This window comes from Paramacrobiotus metropolitanus, unplaced genomic scaffold (assembly GCF_019649055.1).
Source record: "Paramacrobiotus metropolitanus isolate TYO unplaced genomic scaffold, Prichtersi_v1.0 Parri_scaffold0000019, whole genome shotgun sequence".
Lineage (NCBI taxonomy): Eukaryota > Metazoa > Tardigrada > Eutardigrada > Parachela > Macrobiotidae > Paramacrobiotus > Paramacrobiotus metropolitanus.
This window is the reverse complement of record NW_026570239.1, coordinates 1,083,417-1,109,872: the sequence shown is the minus strand read 5'-3', so window position 1 is coordinate 1,109,872 and position 26,456 is coordinate 1,083,417. Positions and strand designations below refer to the sequence as shown.

Below are 26,456 nucleotides of genomic sequence, written 5' to 3'. Positions count from 1 at the left end.
ATAATCACGAAAGCGGAGTCAAGAAATCGTTATTTAAGGACGGAGACACAGTGCGCCTCCGCTTGCAAAAGCAACTTTTTAAGAAAGGCGCTGAAGTCAAGTACACTAAAAAGCTGTACCGTGTAAACAAGGTAATCAAGCATCGCATACCTGTTTATGAAGTGGAACCTGCCGACGGTGGACCAAGTGTAATTGGAAAGTTTTATGAGCAAGAGCTATCCAAAGTTGCTGACGCAAATGGCTAGTGTTGTCGGAAACAGCACACCGTTTTACGTGACGCTACCGAGCGATGCGTCGATGGATATGTATCCAAAAAACAGCGCACAAATGTGGAAGACAAAGCTGAAAATTCCAATTTCTTTATCGGGCAGGTGGGAAGTGGGTTTGGTGGAACTGCAATACACAAACTCAATCTACAATATACCAAAAGAACAAGAGTTAACCGTAAGCGAATACGATGTCATCACTGAATCTTCTTTGTCATCGGTTCAACATACGATTACCATTCCACCGGGTTTATATACGTTGAAAGCGTTAATTGACGTAATTGAGCGCCAGTCGCCAAACTCTGTAGACTTGAAAGGACGTAATGTCACCCCATCGCGTCTTCGCACAAATAACAGTACAACAAAAGTGTTTAACATACGATATAATCCTGTAACGCTTAAAACGGAAGTGACGTTTAATAGCTTACGTGGCAAGCTGCGGTTTTCTGAGAACGATGGCCGATTGAAAGGGTTACTTGGCTTTGTGGATACTCGACACGATATAGACCCTTTAGACTTTAAAGATTACGACGGTGTACCTTCAAAATTTCGGTACTACATTGAAGAAATGGTAGAAGAAGACGGGACGCCCGATGAACCGTTCGGTAGAAACGTCAGTCGTCTTTCTATTTCTACTCCTAAACCCTATCTATGGTATCTACTTAAAAGAAAACAACCGCTGAATGCTGATACACTGGACGTTCCAATGGTGGTAGCGTCCAGAAAATCTGCCAATATGCAACATAACAACACAACAATGTATGTTTATTCGGACATTGTGGAGTTTTCAGCGTTAGGTGATCAGACTGCACAGGTTTTACGTTCTATGCCTATTAAAGGAGAACCATTTGATCTCATAACGGAACGTTTCGACCAACCGCATTATGTACCTCTAGTACGCAACTTCATCGAAACCGTCGAAATCAACTTAAGCTCTGAGGACGAAGATTTCAAATTCCAGGCGGGAAAATCATTAGTGAAGCTCCATTTTAGACCTGTCCGTTAAAGCGTTCTACCTCTAGCGCTGATCATGGCTGCGCCTCATAAACTTGTGCTCTTTCAACCTGATTCAAGTCTATTTGAGGAGCTGTTTGAACAGAATCAAATTGGTTATGGACCATTAGGAAGATATTGTAGCTCGGGTCTAAAAAGCGGTTCAGGCTTAGCTGACTTTTTTCGAACAGTGTTTTCACGCGTTTCCAAATTCACCGCGCCCCTCGTTCGTAGTGCATTACCCCATGCAAGAGCAGCATTAGAGTCTGCAAAGCCTCATTTAAAGCAGGCCGCTCAAAGTGTAGCGACCAGTGCTGCTGAAAAGGTAACTGAAAAACTTGGAAAAATATTAGAGCCAACTCAGCCTTCAGATGCAGCAGTGACTTCCACCGAAGCCCCTCAACTTGTGACTGTTAAGCAACAAACTGGCAGCGGAACAAAACGCAAGCGCGCACCTAAACATTTTAAAAAGAAAAAAACCACGAAACGACGAAAACACCGTACTGGCAACAGCGCTTTTGACAAGTATCCAGATATTTTCTAAAAAACTACAAAAATGCCTGAATATCTACTGCCATACTCGGAGCCGGCCATGTCCAGTGACATGAACCTGTTTTCGGTACCGGCATCGTTAACAGAACGCTTCGGCTATGAGACACAGGAGTATGGACCAGAGTCTGCACCGCCAGAAGACGCTCCTTTAAGCGGTAACCTGTCCTTTTTCATTCCGCCGTCATCAAACGGTATGCTTTCACTCACTGACACGTGCTTTGAGTGTGAACTCAGCATAAAGAAAAAGAACGCTGCAAATGCATGGGTGAATCTTGAGAATACCGATAACGTAGCGCCTGTCAACTTTATTGTGCACAGTTTGTTCAAGCAAATCCACTTTACTGTGGCGAACAAGGTAATCTCCGATTGTTCACCCTATTATCCATATCGCGCCATAATGGAGGTTCTAACTTCTTATACGAAAGAAGCCATGGCCAGCCAACTAACAAGCGGTGGATTGTATTTCGACACACCCGGCAGGATGGAACATGCCACAGAGAACACTGGAGAAGAAAGGCGCAAGGAGCTGTTTGCTCTAAGTGCTGGCGTCCAGCTGTCGGGAAAAATTTTCACCGATTTGTGCATACAAACGAAACCACTGATTACGGGTGTCCCCGTGCATGTCAACCTATACTTTAACGGCCCGGAATTTTATTTACGTTCCTGGAATACGGGCGCAACGGCTGCAACAGAATACCGGGCATTTATGAAACATCCCAGAATAACCGTGCGACGCTATATCCCGTCACCTGATTTCATGAACGCTGTTACACAAAAATTACAGACCACAACTGTCAAGTACCATATTGAACGCGCAGAATTAAAAGCGAGGGCTATTCCTGCCGGCACACAAACTATAGCTTTTTCCGACCTCAAGTACGGCCAACTACCGAAGGTTGTATTTATTGCATTTGTTCGATCGGACCGCTTCCATGGTACAGCCAATCTTAATCCATTTGTGTTTGATCACTGCCGCGTTCGCCAAATTTGTGTTAATGTTGATGGAAAGCAGTACCCAACAATACCTTACATGTGCGACTTTCAAAATAACCGCTATTTAAAGTGTTATGACGGCTTTCTGGATGTGCTAAACCAGAAGAATCATCCAGCTGGAGCTCATATTTTGGATCGTCATACTTATGCAAAAGGCTACACAATCTTTGCGTTTGATCTGACGCCTACAGCTACAAGCCTCGGACCAATGACACTAATTCGATCAGGGACAGTTGGCCTGGAAGTAACTTTTGACACACCACTAGCTAATGCCTATCAAATGCTGGCCTGGATAACGTGCGACCATTTAGTTGAATTCACCAATTTACGCCAGGTTATTTGCGACTTTGCGTCGTAATTAAACATCAAAAACCGTCACAATGAACGAACAAGAAATTAGGAATATCATGTGGTCACAGTACAACCCGGCTTCTCAAACGCTGAGATCCGTGTTTCGCGGTGTCTACGCCTTAGATGAGCTACAGCAGCAGCACCTTACAGAGTCCGACCTACCTGCTGCGTTTATTGTAAACACTGATCCAGCCAGCAAACCCGGAACACACTGGATTGCCGTCTACGTTGAGTGCCCGTCATTTATTGAAGTTTTCGATTCCTACGGCAAACCCGTAGCTTATTATAGTCAGTCACTTGATAAATTTCTCAAAACAAAACTTATCGACCAGCCTGCGTCATCATCATCATCATCACCACCGTTGCCCTTATACGAACAGCGAGCTGTTTTACAACAGCCTTTGTCCACTACCTGCGCTCAACACTGCATGTTTTTTATAGTAATGCGATCAGCATGTCGCTTTTCTTATTCCTACATCATTCATAACCTATATCTAATTGATAATCAATTTCAAAACGACTTGATGGTTCGTAACTTTATTAATGACTTTTTCAATGCAAAAACACGTGTATATAATTTTGAAGCATTCTACTAACAAATAAATTGCAATATAGCCCTCGCAAAATCAAAGGGAGGTGCGCTGCGCGCACACACCTTTGGTTTTGCAGAGGGCCCGAGTGGCAATTAAAATGACAAATCGACTTGGGGCCGCCAACGCGAACTAAAAATATTTGCAATTAACACAAATAATAAATGTTTACGAATACACTGAAAAACTAACTGATAGCGATTACAATTACCTTAACGAGCTAAAATGATGGCTTGAAAAACCAAACAGACACTCACACACACTCACACATTCATACTAGTACAGTTTGAACTGCTTCTTGAAACGCTGCAGCATTTCAGCACATAGTCGATCCCCGTGCAGTACTAGAAATTCGTCCGGCTTGAAGTGGTATGCCTCCAGCAAGTTGCGTTCCGCATTATGATGCGAGTGCGCTGCTTCGTCAGCGTAGCGGTGCGGCAGTTGCTTGATAAACAGCCCCAGCAGAGTCTTCTCCACATCCTTACAGACATAGCTTCGCATACGGTCCGTTAGTTGTATACGATCCGAGTAGCGGCATGCAGTATGGCCATCATGAGCTCCAGGTTGCAGTGGATCAGCAAACGTATCCTCCATAAGGTGGCAAAGCTTGCATTCTTGCGTCAGGCGTTTGCAAAAGCGCTCCATCATAGGCCACGGTAGCTTCTCAAAAATATCCTGGTAGTCAGCTTGGCAAATTTGCATGGCAGGGTATCCGGATCGTCCCTTCAGCACCTCATACGTATGCTTGAGGATGGTTCCGTTGTCAAAAGTTCACAGAACGCCGTCCAGTTCTTTTCACTACAATTGCAACAACAACAACAACTACAACTATAACATCAACCATAATAATAATAATAATAATATCAACAAGTTAAACGGTTATGAAACAACTAAAATACCTCGCCAAAAACAAATATGTAAATACGGTATTAATCATGTTGCTGTCATTAGAACACAACACTCACTTCATCGCAAGTCGTTTCTCACTGGGTGAGCCGATGACCACCTTCGTTCCCGGTTCTTTCAGGCAGTTTGCTTCAAGGTAAACCCGAATGTTGGCAATGGGTACTTCGTCAAGCCTGAGGATAAACAACCGCAGAAATATAATAATAATTGGCTATAGAAAAACAAATCCACACGGTTGCTATATAAATCATTTTCTTACCATCCCCAGTTAAAGAAGTAACCTCCGCCCAGGTCATGCATTGCCGTAATGGGTGTAGAACCTTCGTCATAGTTGATCAACCTTTCCAGTTGTCCACATAGTTGTAAACCCATGAGTTTTGCAAGCTGCCGCGCATCTAACTCGACATGCTTGGACGCTAAACTCGGAACCCACTGACCCTCCTGATTTTTATCAAACTCCCCAATAATGTATCGCAAACGGTTGTTCATCAAGAAAATTGCAATGAATTTTTCTCCTCCAAATTTAATTACGGGCCCACCTTCGTATTGAAATGCAACCTGCCCCTGGGTAAACCCACGCCGCGCCAAGCTTACTGCATCGGTTTTGGGCTTATACGAGTCCGCGGTGACCTTACGCTTTTTAGTACTAGTAACAGTTAATGCCCTAACAGGCTGAAGTGATGCCGGAATGGTCGACAACGATGATGATGACGACAACGTAGCCAAAAGGTCACTGTTATCACCTGACACACTATCTACGCTTCCCGTTGCAGCCATTGCGGTGAAAATTAAAAAAATATTCACAAATGAACGGTAACAGTACGATAACGCTTTAAACTCAAAGCAAACAAGCAGAATAATGGACAACTAAGTCAAAGTGAAGGCAGGAATACGCATACTGTATGCACTAACATCAGAAATACGAGCCGACCTAAACATTTTATAGCCAATTAAATAGGTTAAAGCAGTAACATGTTTGTTCTTGATTTCAGTCATCCGGTGGACACCCTTTATACAATGCATCTGCTAAAGTACCAGCATTGTTTGCTTCCGTTATCTTGGGCATCGCCTCAAACTCACGTTGGTCAGACGAAAGTCCATAGAATGCCCCATACAATGCGCCTGCCATGAACGTGCGACCATCCGTGTCACCTCCAAGGGCAATGCAACTCTGGACCATTCGCTTCCAAGGTGACATGATGTTATATCCAGACCACCACTGTAGGTTTCCGCCCACGAATGCCATGACCATAGCCAGCGGAATAAAGTCCTGTGCTGCGCGCGAGCTAACATTTGGATACAGTCGGATAATGTCTGCCGGCGAACGCAGTACGCTATGGTTTACGTATAACGCATTGGCAGCTTTCATGTTCTCTCCAAATGGTGGTTCGAGAGTTGAAGCATAATCCTCTAGCCGTTTCAAAAAGGACTTCACTGAAGCTGTGCGGGCACTATCACACGCTTCCTGTAAACTATAGGCAAACAGCACAGCTCCATCCATTCCCAAACGATGCGTATGTGTGATGGTTACACACTTCTTGACTTCTCTCAGGAAGCAACTATTTTCGCGGCAGTAGAACAAAGCCACCCCTGCAACCATCACTGCTCCGTGATACCCGTGAGAGCCCTGCCCACCGTGCGCACTTCTTGCAGGCCCACAAACGTAAGTCTCCTCATCTCGTCGAAGATCAAAGTTGCTTTCGCTGCGTGTAGCATCCCATCGCCGATGAAACTCTTTCATTAAACGCTCCATGTGCTTACTACCCCCAAAGTAGTTGGACAATCCTAACGCTTTACCCAGTCCATCGGCTATATAATCACGCTCGACTGTATAGCAACCTACAGTTACTTCGAGAACCACAAGAGCAACTGTTCCACTGAACCCACAACGCATATAATAAGGATTCTTGACCACTTCAGCACACCGTTCATGAACTTCTCTCAAGGTTGGTAAATGATTTCTGTAGAAGGGTGTATTGAACAGACGACCTAAGCTACTGGCAACAACACTCCCCACGAGGCAACCTTTTAACCTATCGTGCAATCCACCTTGCCAGTCACCTTGCCAGATAATATGCCGAAGGGCATCGATTGTTCCAGGTGATGGTGGTAGTGATGGCGATGTTGATAATGATGACGACGACGATAAACAGACATTTTCGGGTTCACATCCAGACATGTTCTATCGACTACTATATAAACTGTAGCAAGACTGGCTAAACTTCAGTTGCACGTTTCGTTTTCCCTAACTATTTTTAGTGGTCTAAACTACGTCGTTTATATATCCTGCACTACCATGGACCCTGCTCAGGAAAAGCGTCAAGCGATATGCATTGTCACTACGATTGCTTTTTTTGGTAGTCTGCTAGCACTTGTTCTGGTTTTATCGGGCATTACTCTTGGTACCGTCACTACTTTTCTACCTTATCGACCATCAGCCGCCGCCGCCGCCGCCGCCAGTGTCGACGAAGCCAACACGACTCTGGACTTTACTTTCAACAACGATACAATGCCAACATTCAAGTTCATGATCAAAGGGTTACGGTACGTAACCGTATGGCACAGTAGTAAAGTCGTCTAAAACGCGTCGTTTATCGTATGTCTTTTTAAACCGCTTCGTCATAGGCACATCTTGGATTTCATATGTCCGTTTCTTCCGGCGAATAGTACTACCATATGTGACGGAAAGGGACTCGGGCTGAACGTTACCAAGAGCGCTGTCGGAGGCGGTCTCATCTTGGAGAGGTTGGGTGGCGATTTTCAACATCGAATCAAAGTTCAACACCGTCCCTGTTAGTTTATTAATTTCGAATCCTTTGATTTTACAGACCTCCTGCCCAGATGCCGTAACGTAGCTGTACGATTTGGGACCAGTACTACAGAAGCGTGTAATGAAGTCGTCCTCGGACAGCTCATTGCTCAACATCCCTAGAGTGGACCCGGTCTCAAACGGCTCATCACCTGGACGCTGAACAAACATAATGCTGTCCTGCGATTTTAAAAAAAATGTTTAATTTCTCGTTTCGTTTGGTTTAACAATGCTTTACGCTAATGCTTTAGTTCTTACCGTATCAAAGTATAGTAGTCGCTCGCCCGCTCTTTGCATGAATTTCAATAAATGTAACCTTGCGTGTGCCGTTGTAAACCTGACAGCAAAATATAAGCACAATTCTAATTTACCTGTTTTAAATGAAGCACTAATACTGAAACCATTATCACTTACGCCGCTAGAACTACATTCGTTTTCGGGTTAGTCGGAACCATAGCATCCTTCCTCGTGTACATTATTTGTACAACATCGTCCGAAAATACGTCATAATCATGGATTTCGAATTCTGAAGACGTTAAGTAGTGCAGAAAATCCTTTACAGTGTTAACGAAAACTGTGCTGAGAAGGTTGTTTCTCGTTCCCAGCCGGCCCCAAAAGCTATAAACAGCGTAGTATAAATTACTACTACTACTACTACTACAACTACTCCTAGTATATTACCGACGACACAAAACATACAAATATGAATCAGCACCAACCTGTTTAGACACAACTTAGCGAGCTGCCGCAGCCCCGGATTCCAGCTTATTTTGGAGCCGTCCAACTGGATGCCTTCCGTTTGGAAAAAGTGGTCCAGAAACGCATCTTGCTGCTCTGGAGTTTTAATATCAGCCGGCCAGCCAGAAGCTTGGACTTTAAGCGCCAGAAAAAAGTCAATATAATCAGCAAAAAAACGCTCTCTGCTGTCTGGATAGTGCCACACTTCGTGAATTTCCATTAGTTCATAGCCATTTTTCACGGCTTCTTGTAATTCTAGTGTGCACCAAGTTCCCGTCAGAGCTCTTTGCTCCGGATCCTCATGCGTGCAAACGTTTTGATTCTTTTCCTCAGCGCAAGACCGGCATAACGTGAAAATTAATTTATCAAAGTGGGCCGGTAAAATTGGTATCATTAAGTCACGAGGTGGTAATACTTTGCAATGCATAATTCCAAAATAGCTATCCAGATTTTTGAAGTTATTTGTTATTCTTTTGTGCTTGCCGACAGGGTAGCGCTTATTTTTGTTAACATATGGATATTCGGACACGACGTCCAGGTACATTATCTTTTCCCCTGGCTTAACCTTGTAGTTCAATACCAGTGCGTTCACCCGCCCACCAAAAAGGGCTTTTCTCGGGTCGAGTGGTTCAACAATCCGTATGTTTTTTATATCAGCAGCAAAATTAGCATCGTTTTTAATGCGATTGTCATATTCACATTCCCATACGCTCACAATATTGATTTTTAGCTTCTTCAACATTTCTTCGCGCCGAACAGTTCGCTCGTACAACTCACCCATTGTGGCGTCCTGATGCGGGTGGCGCGTACTTGGATTCGTGCATATGGGATGGCCGTGGTGCACGCACCCATAAAATTCATATGCTGTTCGACTTTCCAGATGGTACCCATCAATGAATAATGCGCCAATTTTAAACTCTCGCTCCAGTTCAATGCCTTGGCTTTGGCTGATAAAATGTAGCCATGAATTGGCTTTGTTGGAGGATATGCGGTTGCTGGGCATATGGATAACTTCAACTTCCAAAGGCTTTAGCAGCCTGGACCTCCAGAAATAATGACACACACTTGGCAGGGTTAATCCAGATTGAAAAATGCATAGTCCATCCGTGATTCTGAAAAAAAGTTCGCGCAGCTGCATTGCACAACAACGTAGCGTGTTTACGTCCTGGTGGCAGTAGGCGGCCAGTTCCTTGTTGACGTCATACAATCCACTTTTCATTGCTTTGTCTTCATTATAGAATTCCATAAAGGCATGCTTTTCTTTATCACTCATAAATCGGTAGTTGAACTTTTCAATATCCGGATAGTCAATAACGGTGTTCCAAAATTGTGGTCGGTTTAGGACATGTGGGAATTTACCTTTAGTTTCCTCAACGGCGAACGATTTAGCCCAATTGTCCAACGACAAAGGCACATAATTTAGTGTGTCCCTAAAGTTTATACCAAACTCCCGATCGCGCAGGTGCGTGATCTGCGAACCTTTCATGATAACGTCAGGCGCTTGACCTTTCTGAAGCAGCCATTTTAAAATAAAATAGCCATCGAACCTACAAAACCCACCACTTCATCTGTAAGCTGTATACTTTCAACGTAATTCAGTTTGTGTGAACCATAGAAAAGCAAAATTTCTTACCCTCTAAAGTTGTGTGCCAAACAAAAAAAACCAGCATGCATTTCTTGGAAAATAAATTCACAGACATCACTTGCAATGTCTTTGCCAATGTTGCTAATATCCTCGGGAAATTGGCGGGTTTCAATGGGCTTTCCATCTTCCTGCACTTGTATTACACAAAAATTTGGGACGTGCTTTCCATTACCGTCAGGGTACGTCTCGAAATCAAAGTATATGAAACTAGCAGATTTGTGCTTGGCCAATATTTTGTCGTCAAGTTTCTCTGGTTTAATATAGCAGTCATGGTGCTCCGGTAATACATAACACAGGCAAACCGAACAATAAATCTCACCGCACACATGGTCTGTCCCGTATCCTCGTTTCACGCTCGTCTTTATGAATGCTGAGCAATCTCGGCAGACCTTGAATTTTTCGCAAATGCTTTTCTTTTTCTTATGGTTTCTGCTTTTCGCTGTCGTTGCAAGGTGGTGGTTAAAACACTCGTCGTTCCTAAAACCCGTTCGATTGCATCCCGCGCAGTACCGCGCAAAGTTGGCTTCAAGCTCACACGTTTCGCGCAAGCAAAGCTTGCAGGTATCTTTACAGCGGTGATCGCCTTCGTGCCCGTACCCATGATTACAATGAAAACACCATTTACTCTTCTCGTACCACCCTTGCAGCGATGTTAAAACGTCAAAATGGTTAGCGTAATACAATAGCATTAAGCGTTTTTCCCTGAACTCTCCAGCGAAAATAATACTGTTAAGCTGTTCCAGTCCAACAATTATGATTTGATAATCGCTTAGTAACTTTTGAAAAGTCTCTACGTCGTCCAGGTTGTAGCGCCGCTCCGTCAGGCCTGCAGCTATTACCAGCTGTTTTGCTAATAATGTCTGCTGATCCTTATGCTGCTTTTCTGGGTGCTTATGTGCCCTGGTGTCACGTAGCGTTGCATATAGTTGCATATCTTCATCTGCTAAGGCTTTAGCCGTTACGAGGGACCGTGGTAAACATACTGTAGCCGCGCGATGAAGTGGCTCCACTGTTAGATCCGGGCGCTGCCTTTCCCTCGTCGGGCACTGAGCACGGTGCTTACCGCCAACGGGCAGCGCACACGTAAAGCTTATTTTTATTAATTTTATTTTAGTACTCTTTTACTCTGGTAGACCGTTTTCTATCTCACAGGTATTATCACTCTCTAAAATACTATCACTGAATAAACTAATCTCCATTTCAGAATCGCTTTCATCAAGTACTAGTAAATTTTCCTTATCCATTCCAGAGCTCTCATACTCATTTTCAGAGCTCTCATGATCACGTTCTCGGTCATCATTCTTAAGCACCTGAGCAGCGAAAAACGATTTACGGACAAGATCTGGGGTTACGCTTTGCCATGCACGAGAGATCATATCCAGGAAGTCTTGGCGCCCTGGCTTCTTCAGATATCCCGATTTTGTTACTTCATGATGAGTTGCTCGCCAAAGCTGATATTCGCTACGAAAAGAGGCCTTCATTGCTTTGTTAACGCTGACATCAAGCGGCTGATAATCGCCTGTGCGACCAGCAGGCACGAAGATTTGCTCGACATTTCGTTCTCTAAGTAGGAGCTCCGATGGTTCTTTTTTGTGGACAGGTGCTTGGTCTCGAACTAAAACACGCTTTTGCGTATCTTCTGGAAATGTATACTTTATCCAGTCCAGATCCATCTCCTCCGTCCACCAAGTAGAATAAGAGCTCTCAACAAAAATATTAGAAGGAACTTTCAGCTTGTTCATTATCCCTTCTGACAGCTTCCCATTCTTTCCCCCCTAGCACCACTACAGCGGGATATTTTCCACCATCCGCACGGATCGTTAAAGACACAGTTATTCCTTCTTTTTCGCCAGGAGGCTGTTTAACAGTTACCTACAAAGCCGTCCACAGTCAGCTTTCTAGAGGAACCACCCCCCCGCTGGTTCCCAGGGGCACCCCAAAAACCACAACAAACCAGACTCGTAAAATTAATAAAAATATCAGAGCTCTCACAATTATCATAGCTTTTGTTATAAATATTTGCAATGAAGTGAATAAAAGCTATACAATTACTTCTTTCACTCCAATGGGAGAAAGTGTTTTCGGTTTCGGCGCTACAAGGCGAATCATCGTCTGATCGAAATTGAATACGCGGTCAGCGGGAGTTTCATCCAGAACGATGGAATTGTGCAAGCGGAGAAAATACTCCAGCTCTTCTTCCTGTTTTTTAGAAAATGGTCAGAGCTCTGATTTCTAATGTTAAAAAAATTCAGCTTACCAGATCTTCTTCTGTAAATTCAGACTTGCGAGCATGTTGAGTTGGGACACGGTATCGCAGGCACTTTCTCTTCAAAAAGCTAGTAAGCCAACCGTCTGAAGCCTTGAAGGTTGGAGCTCCTTCCACCTGGGCTAACTCTAGCGCTCTTTTTTTCAGCTCCAGACGCGTCACAATCAGACCCTTCTTCCGCTCGGCCAGGAGAAATTCGTACAAAGCGTCCTCTATGTCAGAGTGGTCCGGCTTTCGCTTGTGTTTCTGCTTCCGAAGAGGCTCGTTCTTCCTCAACCTGCTGCAGGTAGACTGGCTGCTTTCAAGAACACGCAAGTAGATAATTAATTAAAAATTTAATTGTACCTTTTCCAGCGTGTGAAAGTTCTCCACGGAACTCCGATATTATTTGCGTAACTCCGTGCGCTCACATCAGCGGCAGCAAAACCGATCAGAAATGCTCGAATCTGTTCCTCTGTATAACTACGCTGCTTTCGGCCCATTACGACAAATTAGAGCTCTGATTTAAATGCTATCCACAGCCGAAATGCAATTATTCACTTTAAAATGGAAAAAAAACCCGTTAAATTGATTGAAAATCAAAAATGCAGCAGAAATTCAATTTTTTATTCAAATCAGCGTATGTATATACGTCGTGCCTTTTCTCGTACACCAGACTCTGTGGAGCCACTTCATCCCGCGGCTACAGTAGATTGTCGTCGTTCTTTATACGAACAATAGACATTTTGTTCTTCAGTAGCTTTTAACGCTTTCAGGAATCACTAGATTGTCATTACCTCCACCATCCGGCGTTTCTGTGTACTGGACTTCAATCCTGAAGCTTTCATCCAGGCGAAAGCTGGTTGAACTTTGCATCACCCGTTCAACGCGCGCCATGATACGGTCCACAGTTAGTTCGTCCCGCCGCATTAACGGTGTCCAAATAGGAATTTTCTTTCGTAAATGGTCGCTGTATAATTGCACGCGTACCATATACCAAGGCTGTATTTTATCTACCAGAATTCTGTTAAGCAGTTCTCCAAAAATGTTTTCAATTACTCCACAGAGGCGTGAAAACGGAACATCAAACAACTCGGGCGCGATGAGGCACTGAAAAACCGCAAGTGCAGTTTTCCATTTCTGAGAATAAGTATCTGCTACCTGCTCAAGTAGTAGATTATCTTCTGAAATGCTAGGGATGCTACTCGAATCATCTTCTTCTTCTTCGTGGTTGTCAGATTGCTCATCCATTTTTATTCAATGTACACCACTTGTAATGTATACAGCTAATGCACTTAAGAGACACTTTCAAATTATGAATACCCTGCTACACGACGTTTGCAGCTTTATATACTTGTTATTTTTAATGAAATCGGTCAAGTTCTAACACGCCTTAACTACTAACAGCAAATCGTAAACAAGGACTACCCACCACCCTCGAAAAAAAAGAACGCTAGCAGAAGTCAAAGATTATGACCAAAGGTTACAAAACATAATCAAGCATAGCTAAACTGGTTCCATTGCCGAAACAGGATTTTGCGTCTATCAACAACCTCTGATGTGCCTGGTGACACAACTGACAGAAACAGTTAATCATACGTGGAAAAGCCATACCGCGTGCTGCTAGTATTAAGCGTAACATAAAGTACCGAAATTCGTTGAGGTAGCCAATGTTAATGTCTCCACAAATACGCACTGCACTGTAGATTGAGAACGCGGCGTTAGATGTCACCTTACGCATGATGGTTTCCACTGCATCGATCCCGCGGCAGTCCAGGCGTGCTATCCAGTACTCGCAGATTGTCTGCCAAATCGTACGCAGATGAGGCATAATCCTTAGATGGGGGAGTGGATCCTTGGAGGTCAGATGGAAAGTGTCCAGTAATTCCTCGGCGACATAGAGGACATGGTGAGGCTGGTTTGCTCCACGAGCGAACAAAGCATTTTGCCTAAGATACCTGCAACGCACAGAACACTTAGTACAACGCAGCTTGACTCTATGACAAAAGCCTTAAAAGAATGATACATACGTTTTCTCCGTTCTCATCCACCCGCAGTCAAGGTACGACATGTCCGAGTGCACATATCCAGGGATAAGATGACGGAATCCGTAGACATAGACGTCCTCCAACTCGAGCGTGTTAATCCATTCCACGGTCTCCAAAATGGCCCTGACACTCATGAAACCTCCCCGAACGGTGATATGGCGCAGCTCCGGTGCAACGTCATGAAGAACCAGCAGTACCGTGCAGAAATGGTCGTGCATGTGATTGATGTAGGCCCCGTTGCTTTCCCTCATGTCGAATGTGATGCATTTCGTGCGGTTGGACACTACGCAGAACAGCTTCTTGGTAAAATTTCGAACTTCACAGTACAACCTGTCGCACGGAGGATGGATGCCTTCATTGGTGTAGTTATCCACATCCGAAGCTTTGAAGGTGACCTCAGGATTGGATGCTCGGGCAGCAATTTCTTTTTCTGCGTAGAAGTTGAACGCCGATGAAACCCGCTTCAGGTGATATAAGTCAATGGGGGTCATCAAGGAAACGATGTACTTCATCAGGTCCTGGTGGTAAAATGGAAGCCCGCATCCTTCCGGTTCGGTGTACTGCCGCAACCAGTTCCTGGTGAGTGGTGTCGACGTCCAGATATCCCTGGCGCCTTGCGCTTCAAGACTATCCGCTGCATTGCCGGCAAACACCGTCTCCACGCCATCACTCCATGTGCACATCGCACAGCCAATGTCGCCTGGTTCTCCGGCTGAATTGGGTCGCTTCCGGTGGGACGTGGCGTACCACTTGAGTACACCCTCCAACTGGTGATCGAAGCAGTGGAGAAAGCGTTTGGAGATTCTTGGGAGTTGGAAATCCTTGAACACCTCCTTCGGCACCGGTTGACACTTGGGACACGCCTCCGCAACACTTTGCACTTCTTCATCGCTGTCATGAAAACACTTGCAATATTTACAAGGAGAACCTTCTAGTTGAATGCTACGCTTCATTGTAGTGAGTTATTAAGCGAATGAATTATAAAAATTCGAAATGAGCAGTTCGTGCGTTGTGCAGAGTGCTTTTATATTCCCAGCTGTGTAGCAATGCTAGTTTGTACTTGATTGGCTTGATATAGTATTAATTGTTAAGTTTTTTTCTGCCCAGGGCCGTATTTTTTTTCAATATAATTATGCAGATATCTTGATTAAACGAAATAGAATTACTTGGCATAAACGTTGGTACATTAGTTCAGAGTTTGTTATTCTTTTTCAACGATTTTATACGAAAACATTACTTATCATTAAACTAATCGCCATTACTCAGAATCCAAGTCCTCTAATGCTGACACATATTCAGCGTTTAAGTCTTCTATGAACACCACCGCCTCGTACTTTGCCTCCTGGAACTTCTTCACGTCCTCGGCCTTAAACCCGTTTACGTAGCAATCCACCATCGCTTGGATGCAAGTACGTTTTGGAACTTCGTCATCGGCTAGCAGGTTTTCGCGTACACAAGTGTCGAAGGCAGATTTCAGGTCAGCCGCCATTGAAGCCAACTCCTTGAACCCATTCTGAACTGGAACCTGGCACAAGCTCCTAATCAACATATCCCGGAATCCTTTTTCATGGTCCATCACCAACTATAGAAGAAGAAAACAACAATAAAACATAACCATAAATCCATTCACAAAACATATAGAACTTGCCTTTTCGAATTCGTTATCTGTATAGTCAATATGTTCAGGATACATTGTTGAGCCATCCTTCCTTTTTTGGCTTTTGCTTTACCGGTGTTGACCTTCCGCTTTTTGGTCAGCGGATCTGGCTTGCGGTATTCTTCCCGGCAGAACAACTTCGGATGGGCGGTACGTTTACGGAGAACGACCATAACATCGTCTCTGTTGAACTGAGCCTCCTCGGTTTCCTCCAGTCCTTTTGCTAACTCCTTACGCATACTGCTGAGCTCGTGCTGGATTTTTCTCACTGAAGCGCTCAACGCGTCCACACAAAGAATCGCATTTCGCTGAATGCTGGCCGCAGAATCCTCAACATCACGCGTGCTGTTCAGAACTGCACGCTGCAAAACAAAACTACACCTGGTAAGCAATAATAATGGTCAACTCCTATTATTTTTTTCTTCCTTTTTTAAAAAAATCCCCTTAAAATCCTTACCGCATTCTCGTACAACTGATTACGTTCATCGGCACTCCCGGATGCGGCAGTCGCCAGAAGCCTACGCGCCGCCTCAAGGGCGCTCGTATACGGGGCATCCGTCATTAGCTTGCGCCATTCCTTTTTCAAACCCTACAAACGTAAAAAAAAAACACAAGTAAATTAACAAAACGTTTAAGGATAAAAAACTGTTAGCGGTTCCATAATAATAATATTTCTCTTCACTAATATAAGAATATAAAATTTTTTAGGTTTAAAATACGATTGAAAAGTTTTTTCGTTTTAAAATAAGGATGTAAAGTTTTTCGTATTAAACTAAGCGTACAAAGTTTTTCGTATTAAATTAAGTTTAAAAAGCTTTTAACTTACAACTGGACGATAGAAGTTTTTCAGTATATTTAAAGCAGAAAAAGTTTTTCAGTTAAAATTAACACTAATAAGTTTCACACTAATATAAGAATACAAAAATTTTTGGGCTTTCATTACGATCGAAAAGTTTTTTGTTTTAAAATAAGGCTGAAAAGTTTTTCGCATTAAAATACGAGTAAAAAGTTTTTCGAATTAAAATAAGCGTAAAAAGTTTTTCGAATTAAAATAAGCGTAAAAAGTTTTTCGCATTAAAATACGACTGAAAAGTTGTTCGAATTAAAATAAGCGCAAAAAGTTTTTCGCATTAAAATACGACTGAAAAGTTTTTCGAATTAAAATAAGCGTAAAAAGTTTTTCGCATTAAAATACGACTGAAAAGTTTTTCGAATTAAAATAAGCGCAAAAAGTTTTTCGCATTAAAATACGACTGAAAAGTTTTTCGCATTAAAATAAGCGTGAAAAGTTTTTCGCATTAAAATAAGCGTACAAAGTTCTGCGTAGTAGTACGCACAGCTGAAAAATTTACATGCCAGTACGAACCGTTCAATATTTTTTATACACTATCAGTCCGCTACAAAATTTAAGTATTAATATCAGCAAGTAAAATTTCTACGTATCATAGCACGTTAAAATTTCATCCTCACATACTGATAAACTTATGAGCGTTGTCCAAATACATGGTCAAAATTTATCCCAGCAGCAGTATCGCATGATTGTACATACAATAATGTAGACATTACAGTATGTATATGTTGTTGCACTAACGACGTATACATACAATATACATACATCACGAAATGGTATTTAATTATTCACGATACTACAGTACATTATTAATATAAGACATTATTCACTTTAAGTTGACATTACAGTAATAAGTAAAAGCGCTGTCTCACCTCGTTAGTAGACATCTTTTTGTATGGCAAGCAAGAATTCTGTACGCGGGAACGGATGCTGGGTGTGTAGTACGGTTTCCGGATCGACAGCCGAAGGAATGCGTGGGTTCCGGCGTTCTACATGTGTATTATAACTGTGTGCGTGTTTGATGGAGTACCACACGCACACACAGTATACTTGCCACGCGCACCTACAGGAGAAAAAGTGGTACGGGATCAAAGTCCCTTACCACGCCAGACAGAGAACATTTTCTTAAAGTGTGACATTTTGTTGTGGTTTCTGTTAATGCACACGCACATGGTAGAAATGCTTGCTTCCTACATATTATACCGTGTTCGTAGCAAAACATACCATCGGAACACCCTGACTAATTTTCCGCTTAATTAATAAGCGATTTCATTCCTTTCGATATTATTCCATCTGAGAAATACTTACTGCTGCAGTGCTGCTACATATACAGTATCAGCAGCGGAACATGCGATCGGAATACCTTGATTTCCACATTGACTACTAGCCGATAACATTCCGTTCGACATTTATTTTCGATACTTGAATGGAATTTACCAGGTAATATCTGCATATTTATCTATAATTTTGGTGAATTTTTTCTGGTTAATACGATTTTTTCTGAATTTTTTAAATAATTTTTTAAAAAACGGGACGTCCTCCCGGGACGCTCTTATCAGCGTCCCACATCTAAAAGCCGGTCGTTTAAGGTTTATTACTACTGCTGCCTACCGCTACCGTGGGCGGGTGGATTGCCGATGCACTGTACACCGGGCGGGCGCCGTGCCAGTTGTTTCATGGCATGAAGTATATGTAGTCGACTATCGCCATTCAAACCGCCATAACAAAACATTCATCGGAACGTTTTACTTCAGTTTTAAATCATAACATTTTGCTCTACTTCATGTGATTTGCTTCAAACGTGCATTACGCCAATGCATGTGGACACCTTTATATGAAACACTCAAAATCAGTTCATTTTATGCAAATCTGACCATATGCGTATATTGCGATATTGCCACATTTGGTTGCTGCCCATTGTTGCATCCAGAAGACATTTGAAGGTACTAGATATTCTCCAAACAGATAATATATCTGCAGAACGTGCTAATTCACAACCATAGCGCGTAAACCATAAATATTAATAATTATAATAAAAACGGCACTGAACCTTGGCAAATACCAATTCCTTCGTTAGTTGCTGCTTGCGCAGTGTCTCGCCGTCTGTAGCAGATATTTTCCCTCTCTGCAGCTTCTGGCTAGCCACCTGGGTCAGCATTTACGTGCGGCGTCTTGTTGGCAGATGCCAGATTACCAGTTGGCAGTTGCCAAGGGAGCGACCCCAGTGTTGAAAATCTTGACAATAAGATGAATTAATAATATAGGTCTAGCGCAGCAGGATGTTTTACCTAGGCCCCTTTTTTGTTTACTAGCAAAACTGCTGGACAAACCGGTTAAAACAGAGATCCCAATTGCTAGTGTGGTGGAAACTGAAAGTAACTATATCACAAGTTAAAAAACACTTGGGGGCAAAAATCACAAAACAAATAAATTTTTTTCTTTTTATTGCTGAACCTGTATCTGTAGTCATGAATAAATTATTCATGGCTACAGATACAGATACAGTTCCGCCAATAAAAAGAAAAAAAATAATTTTTTTCTCGGGGCTATTCGAGACCCCCATCGACCATGTGCTATTTTTTTAAGCCAATGTGTGCAATTCTGACTGCCAACCCCCTAAGCCCCCCACAGTATCATGGGCGGTAGCAATGGGGTCAGGGGCAAAATTTTTAGTTTCGTTTTTTTTCGCTGTTCCTCGGTAAATTAATAGCGATGAATTCGAATTTGATGTTAAAACATTGATATAAGCAGTGTGGAAGAACTTTGTTGAGAAGGGTGTCCATAATCGATGTTACATAATTGTGTGAATCCTTTATTTACGCAAATCTTTTTATTCTCAGCTCGTATTATATTTTTGACATCAAATTAAAATTCCTGCGCATAGCTTTGACCATTTTTAAATATTTTGTTTTTTTGTTGCTTCTTATGTTGGTTGCACTCTTATATTTTCTTATGTTTTTAAGTGTTTTACTGTGTTGCTTATGTTTTCTTATGTTATGCTAATGTTGTGCATATGTTTTCTTATTTCTTTATTTTGTTTAAATTAACGGGCTATGCGTAGTTTGCACGTATAGCGTACGTGTAATGACGTACGTGTTGTCTGTTCCGTTACGTACGATGTGCTTTTCTTATCTAACGCATTTGATCGCTAATTGCACCCACGATTCTGGTCTTGTTGTAATTTTCTTGTTGTAATTTGTTGTAACGAAATTTTCTTGTTGTAATTTTTGTGTTTCTTTCTTTATTTTGCCTTAAGTTTGATTTGACCAATAAAGCTGGCATTCTGGTCTAACTACCAGTCTGAAATTTCTAACTTCAACTAAATCTGTGAGCTTGTTTCTAGCTGAAAGGTTGTGTGACTCTAGGTTAGAAGGAAGTTCATATCTCATTCTGTTCTGTTCTGTTTGCTTGTTCGTTCGGTTTGGTTATTAAACATTTGGGAAGTTCCTGAGTGTTTCGGTTTCGGTAACTTTCGTTAGGCACAGCAAACCGCTCGTACCAAGCGGAAGTTGGCAGTAGTATCACTTACGGAGTCCAGCAGAGCCTAAAATAGCGTCAATTATTAGACACAAGTGTCAATCTTTAAAAAATTTTGTCAAACTTTACGGGAAAAACTGTCAATCTTTTGAAAGTTGAAAAATGCAGTAAAAAAGATGAGGGGGTCTGCGATTTAAAAAAAAATTAAAATAAAAATGTTATTTGTTACTACATTGAATTACGAGAGAACGCGCTGTCGTCTTAATTGTTACATCAGAAAACATCGTCTTTATGTTACATCGTCTTAATAATACGGAGCCGTATTGTTTCAAACGAGTGGCAACCCTGAATGCTGGTCAGGCGTTGATACCACGTAAGTATCCGGTTTTCACTGGCGAAGCAGAGAGAAAACAGAATGACACGTACTGCTCATTATGTCCTAATGTGATACCCGGACACAACTGGCAGCAAATTTATCTGGCAGTAAGTTTCAGTTGATTAAATCTCATTTCAATTAATGTACTGTAATACAATAAAACAAGTCGTTGCGCTAACCCTATGTAAAGGTAACCTTTGCGTTTGGTACTCACAATATACTTGCACAAAATTGTTTTTGCATGCTTTCGGGTTTCAAAGTTCAAAAATTCTTGTCCCCCCTGGCCCCCCTGCCCACCCCAAGGGGGGCGTCAATCTTTAAAATTCCACTATTTTAGGCTCTGGAGTCCAGAGCATTTTCCCCCTCGACCGATTGAGTAGGTTTGGTCATCCAGTGCGGTTGTCGAGGTGCGACTTCCGCATAGCATGTCATGGCGCCCACCGGATTTTAACAACCCTGGGATCTGGATCGTCTGGTAAATGGTATTGGTTTTTGGCGTTTTGTGTGGTTGTGTTGGTTGACCACGTGGATTCTCAGAGAATCCCGTGAGGCAAAGTTCCTAAATGAGAACCAGGTGCTTGCCCGCAGTGCGTACCGCAGTGACCTTAGATGGTTGCGCAAGGCACGGTTCCTAAGTGCGAGCTAGGTGCTGGACGGGAGTCCGTATACTGTACTCGTACTGGCAGTTGGTTGACTGGTTTTAAAAAACTGAAAAAAAGTACTTATTAATCCAGTATTGTGTTGTGCGCCGTAGCCGCCGGTGTGGTAGCTACGTGTTTTAACGCTGTACTTCGGTGCAGCGTTTGATTTCTGTGAAAATGACTTTAATATCATTTTGAATCTGCAGTCAGAGCAGTAGTAACGATTACTGTTTGATTTTCATAACTGGATGTTTATATTCCAGTTGAGATTCGAATCGATCATCCGAAGATTTATCTTGGATGATACTGGTTATGTTTTGTTAGATCATTGTGGAGAACCATGCAATCGTATCGGTTCTTGTGACCTGTTTGTGATTGACTGTGTCTGATCGTTCGACTGCAAGTGCAAACCGGCAGTGGGGATAATTGCTAGTTATTAGTGAAAATTAGATATCCACGTTTTGGTGCACTGAAGATGCTGATAATTGGACGGTATTTATCCGTTCTAATTTGTGTGTTTGATTGATTGGCTGTGACCAGTGTTTTTCAGAATGGCTGCCACTTCTGATGTGTTTGACCTGCCGGATTGCGGATCCTCGAGCTCTTCAGAGGGAAAGGAGGGTGAAAACCTCACCTGGATACGAAACGTTTGGATGGACTGACGATAAAACTGGACGCGCATGGAACGAGGAACTTCGGATTACTTGGAAGTTGGACGGAAAATCAACTTGGGCCTCTATTCGAACCACGTCACACCCCGGATTCCGCACGCAAATGATGAAACGGATCCCCCAGGATTACGGTATTTCCTGGATTTAGAGTTTTCTTTGATTTTTTGTTTTCTGTTTTTTTGTTTTTTGCTTTCATTAACGCAATCGTTGATTCTGTAGCAGTGGGGGTAACGCGCTATGCGTAGTTTGCGCGTATTACGTACGTGTTATGACGTACGTGTTGTCTGTTCCGTTACGTACGATGTGCTGTTCTTGTCTAACGTATTTGATCGCTAATTGCATCCACGATTCTGGTCTAACTATCAGTCTGAAGTTTCTAACTTCAACTAAATCTGTGAGCTTGTTTCTAGCTCAAAGGTCGTGTGACTCTAGGTGAGAAGGAAGTTTATATCTCATGTTGTTCTGTTCTGTTTGCTTGTTCGTTCGGTTTGGTGATTAGACATTTGGGAAGTTCCTGATTGTTTCGGTAACTTTCGTTAGGCACAGCAACCCGCTCGTACCTAGGCACTGTAGGCTGTAGTATCACTTACGGAGTCCAGAGCATATTCCCACTCTACCGATTGAGCAGGTTTGATCAACTGGTGCGGTTGTCGCGGTGCGACTTCCGCATAGCATGTCAATATTATGTATTTGTATGTCTTCTTATGCCTTTTTCTTATTTTTTAGATTTTCTTATTTTTTTATGTTTTATTAGGTCAGCAAATTGTCGTGGGTCAGCAAACTTTCTTTAGCTACGAGTTGATCATCAAGTTGTCGTTTCAACAAACTGTCGGGTAAACAATTTGTCGTTCATGAAGAAGTCGTCATCAAGTTGTCGCTTAGCAGGATAGCGGTCAACAAATAAATTGTCGGTGTGCCCTGGATAGTGCTGGATTCCACATTTCAGAGTTCATACTTCAGTCAATGACAGTAATAACTGCAAAAATAATTAAAATGGTCTGCTCAGTTTGACATGAGCAGCGGAAAATTTGGAAATAAATCAAATAATCGGCTGGAAAATCCTCGCAATAAATGGCCGCATTCATTACTGTGCCTCACATGGTTCTGCGTGTCGTGAAAAAGCGGTTTCATTGTAATTAATGTCATAGACACTGCGCGGAATTGGTAAGGCACAGTCAATCGGCAGATAAATGTCTCGACGAGACAGCGGAAAGCTGGTGGCAAAACCGCGGAAAGCGTACACTTCCGCCCATCCGATATCGCTCGCGTGCAGAAGCAGAGTGTTGTTCGTCCACCATTGGCGGAACCCAGCGAAATCGCAGCCGCAATGCAGTCGCCTCAAATACTCGCGATAAAGCGGGTCAAAGTCCTCTGCCCGTTTAGAACCGAATGGGTGATACTCATAGGCTTCCAGACTCAACAAGCTCGGTTCCAACAAATCACTGAAAGCATCGCCGTGCAGACTACGAATCGTGGTGTTGACAAACGTCATTGTGCGCAGAAACTTTAGGCGTTTAAAATCATCTCGCTGCACGTCAAGATCGGTGCACTGCCAGAAAATGAAGTGCAGCAGACTGGTCAAACCAAAATCCCCAGGTATCGCCGTCGAACGCCGGCTGATGCAGTTGAATAATTCAAAAAACACGATGGTCCGCCGAATCGGAGCTATGTCGGATGCCACAACGGGAAGATCCCCGTAAAATGCCCAGAATGTCGGTCGCGGCGGCTGATGTGCCAGCGCCTTGGCCACCTCGCGTATCTCGCGCACCCGTTCATCGTCAGTGCAGTCGACATCCACGAATGGGTCGTGTGGCCAGTGCTCCATGCACCAACTGTAATCCCTCTGCAAAGACGAACACTGGTTGAGCAGTTGCACGGCGCACTCATTGTTGGTCATCGGCTGGCTCGATAGACGGAGGAACTCGTCATCGGGTTTGGTTTGATTTTCACAGCGCGATGGGAAGGGATCGCTGTCTGCAAACAATTCGCACAACTCTCGAGCATGTACACTCAATTTAATGTCAGAAATAGCATGCCAAACTCACAAAGGTCCTCGTTAACCGAAAACGAGTAAAGACCACTCCGAATTACAAGAGTTTTGTTGGGAAGTGGTGCCTCGGTACAGTCGATAGGCAGGAAGACATCGTCGAATCCCAAATCTTCGTTGCGCCACGAGTCGTATTCGATGCGGTAAATCTGCCCTTCGTTCGCATACTGCATCAGTCCGTTGGCGCTAAACCAGCGTCGGAACTGTTTAAACTCACAACCGCAATGCAGTCTCACTATGTAGCTCCGAATGTCTTCCGGGTACTTCAAGATTTCGAATAATCCGCGCTCCAACGACAACAGTCGCAATCCAGGCAAATCGGCAAAAGTGCCTCCTTCGAGGAGCTCCAGCGTAGTATTGACAAACTGGATAAGTCGCAGTTTGGCGGACTGCCAGAAGTCGGCTCGTCTGACGTCCAGGGCGCGGCAGAGATGGACGCTGAATTCCAGTAAATGCGGCAGGCGGAGTTGGGCTAACTTTTTCGTGGCGCGCGGAGATCGGCAGTTGTGCAGCTGGAAGACCACCGTCTGTTCGCGCACCGGCGCCACGTTCTCGAATGCGACTTGGGGTCCGTCATTCAGACTGATGAAGACCGCCTTGAGTGGCGGTCTGGATAGCGCTATCGCCAGATTCCTTACTTCCTCGCTTGTGGCTTCGCTGCTGCAGTTGATTGCCAGTCCTTGGTTCTGGGCACACGCGAGGGAGCCGCTGACGTTGAAACGGACTCCGCAGTGGGCGGTGAACTGCAACTCACACTGGTCACGTGTCATCACTTCTGTGTTGAAATTTGGAAGCGGCGTAAACATCCCAGCATTGTCGTTTTGGATTCCACCATCTGTCAACAAGTAAATGCTTAACCTGGCGTAAAAAATCCCATTTCGCAAAAGGGAAAGCCGATTTTACCACCTAGGCGCTATACCACTATTTCGCAAATATACCGCAATATACCGCAATATACCGCAATATACCGCAATATACCACTATTTCGCAAATATTTCGCTATACCACTATTTCGCAAAAGTGAAAGCCGATTGTACCACCTAGGCTTCTCTCGGCGCTGCAGCGCAGTAGTCCCAAAAGAAAAACAGACCAGACACAGTTTGTCAAAGTGTGCATTATAATTCTTGGATGTGTGTATAAATCAGCAATCACTGGGATGCTCGCTAATTTGAAAATTAATCTGACAAAGCTGAGATTTGATAAATTGTTTACCCCTGCAGAAGAAAGCTCATAAAAACCGGTTCGTGTCGATTGCTTAACGACGGCGCCTCTTAGCCAAACGATGCAATAAAAATTCTTTTGTGGAACTATGCTGACATCGGCAAAATTTTAGGTAGACATCTTGCACGATTTGTGTAATATTGCCCTGAAGCGCGATTGCAACGAAGTGAACTAACGCAGATTCCGGCAGACGCGGAACTTCATCTACATGACTATACGACAATACCGAAGTTAATTAACTGAGAAAACCTGAAAAATGAAGCCCAAAGCACAGTTCAGCCGGAACAGGAGTATCTAATTCTAGTAAGGCATTCGTGCTTAATTTTTTAGCTCATCGCAAAAGAAAACGAATGAAGCTCGGGCATCTGTCTTGGTGTAGAATGAAAACATTATTTATCGGACAATAAAAGACGTATAATGCTGGATCTAGAGCAGATCATGTAAACGAAAAATCCATTTCAATTAAAATTTAACGGTAAAGGATCGACGGCAACGATGACAACAAGCAAGAGTATAATAGCAGCAACTTCGTTTAATTGATTGAGCAATTTACAATTACCACCTTTACCAGCGTACATAGTGTACTGTGAACGGATGTGATTCAGCTAGGTGTTTTACATTGTTGATTAATCATGAGCGAACAAATCTTCATGAGTGAATCTACGGGTAGTGGTTCCGCGTACTATCCATTCTAAGAAAATGAACAGCCCTGTTAGCTAAATATAGGATCTTCCTAGGAAATTCAGCGGAGCAAAAGCACGCACTCCTTCCGGTACCAGCAAAACTGTCAAGGACATACAGTATGGTTATCTAACTGGAATGCCAGGGTTGTCATATTAAAGCGCTTAACAGTAGAAAGTTTTTCCGGTGACATAGCAATTTCTACAGCGAGAAGATGCGCCTACATTTTATACTGCAAGAGAATGACTGCAGAATGACTGACATCTTTGAACTCCAACAATATTGCGCTTTCTTATAAATTGCTTTTGTCTCTAAATTAAGATGTACAATTGTGCATGCAAGTTCCAAATACGTACAATCAATGGAGCTGCAAATTAATACTAGTACAAGTGCGAATTCTTCTAATGTATCCTCGCTTTTTTATAACCCCCAGTCCGCCTACAACCTCCAGTCAACTACAGATACAGCCAACTGGATCAAATTGATCATGACCGTTGCGGCCATCGGACTGAACGCCGCGGTCGTCATCTATCACATCATCCGTCCTAAACAGATTACACCCTTTACTATCTACTTATTAGCGCTGTATATTGCCAACCTAGTGTTCTTCTTCGCCGCCTGGCCCCTCAGCCTGATTCGTGACTGGAAGGGAGGGACATGGATAATGGGGAGGTCGGTGTGTGTCTTCGCTCTGTACCT

At 43.2% G+C, this 26,456-nt stretch overlaps 2 protein-coding genes across 2 annotated transcripts; both read right to left on the bottom strand.

Annotated features, from left to right (window-relative positions):
- Positions 1–11,559: 11,559 nt before the first annotated feature.
- On the bottom strand, positions 11,560–12,603 carry LOC129586030 (tigger transposable element-derived protein 6-like). The gene is made up of 4 exons (XM_055479010.1): positions 12,455–12,603; positions 12,101–12,389; positions 11,896–12,042; positions 11,560–11,715 (listed from the first exon to the last, which is right to left on the bottom strand). Exons 1-4 carry the CDS (start codon positions 12,589–12,591, stop codon positions 11,560–11,562), a joined length of 729 nt encoding a protein of 242 aa, XP_055334985.1. The 5' UTR covers positions 12,592–12,603.
- Positions 12,604–22,571: 9,968 nt separating this feature from the next.
- On the bottom strand, positions 22,572–25,100 carry LOC129586040 (uncharacterized). The gene is made up of 3 exons (XM_055479025.1): positions 24,896–25,100; positions 23,854–24,690; positions 22,572–23,782 (listed from the first exon to the last, which is right to left on the bottom strand). The coding sequence occupies exons 1-3, from the start codon at positions 24,969–24,971 to the stop codon at positions 22,893–22,895; spliced, it is 1,803 nt and encodes a 600-aa protein (XP_055335000.1). The 5' UTR covers positions 24,972–25,100; the 3' UTR covers positions 22,572–22,892.
- Positions 25,101–26,456: the final 1,356 nt, after the last annotated feature.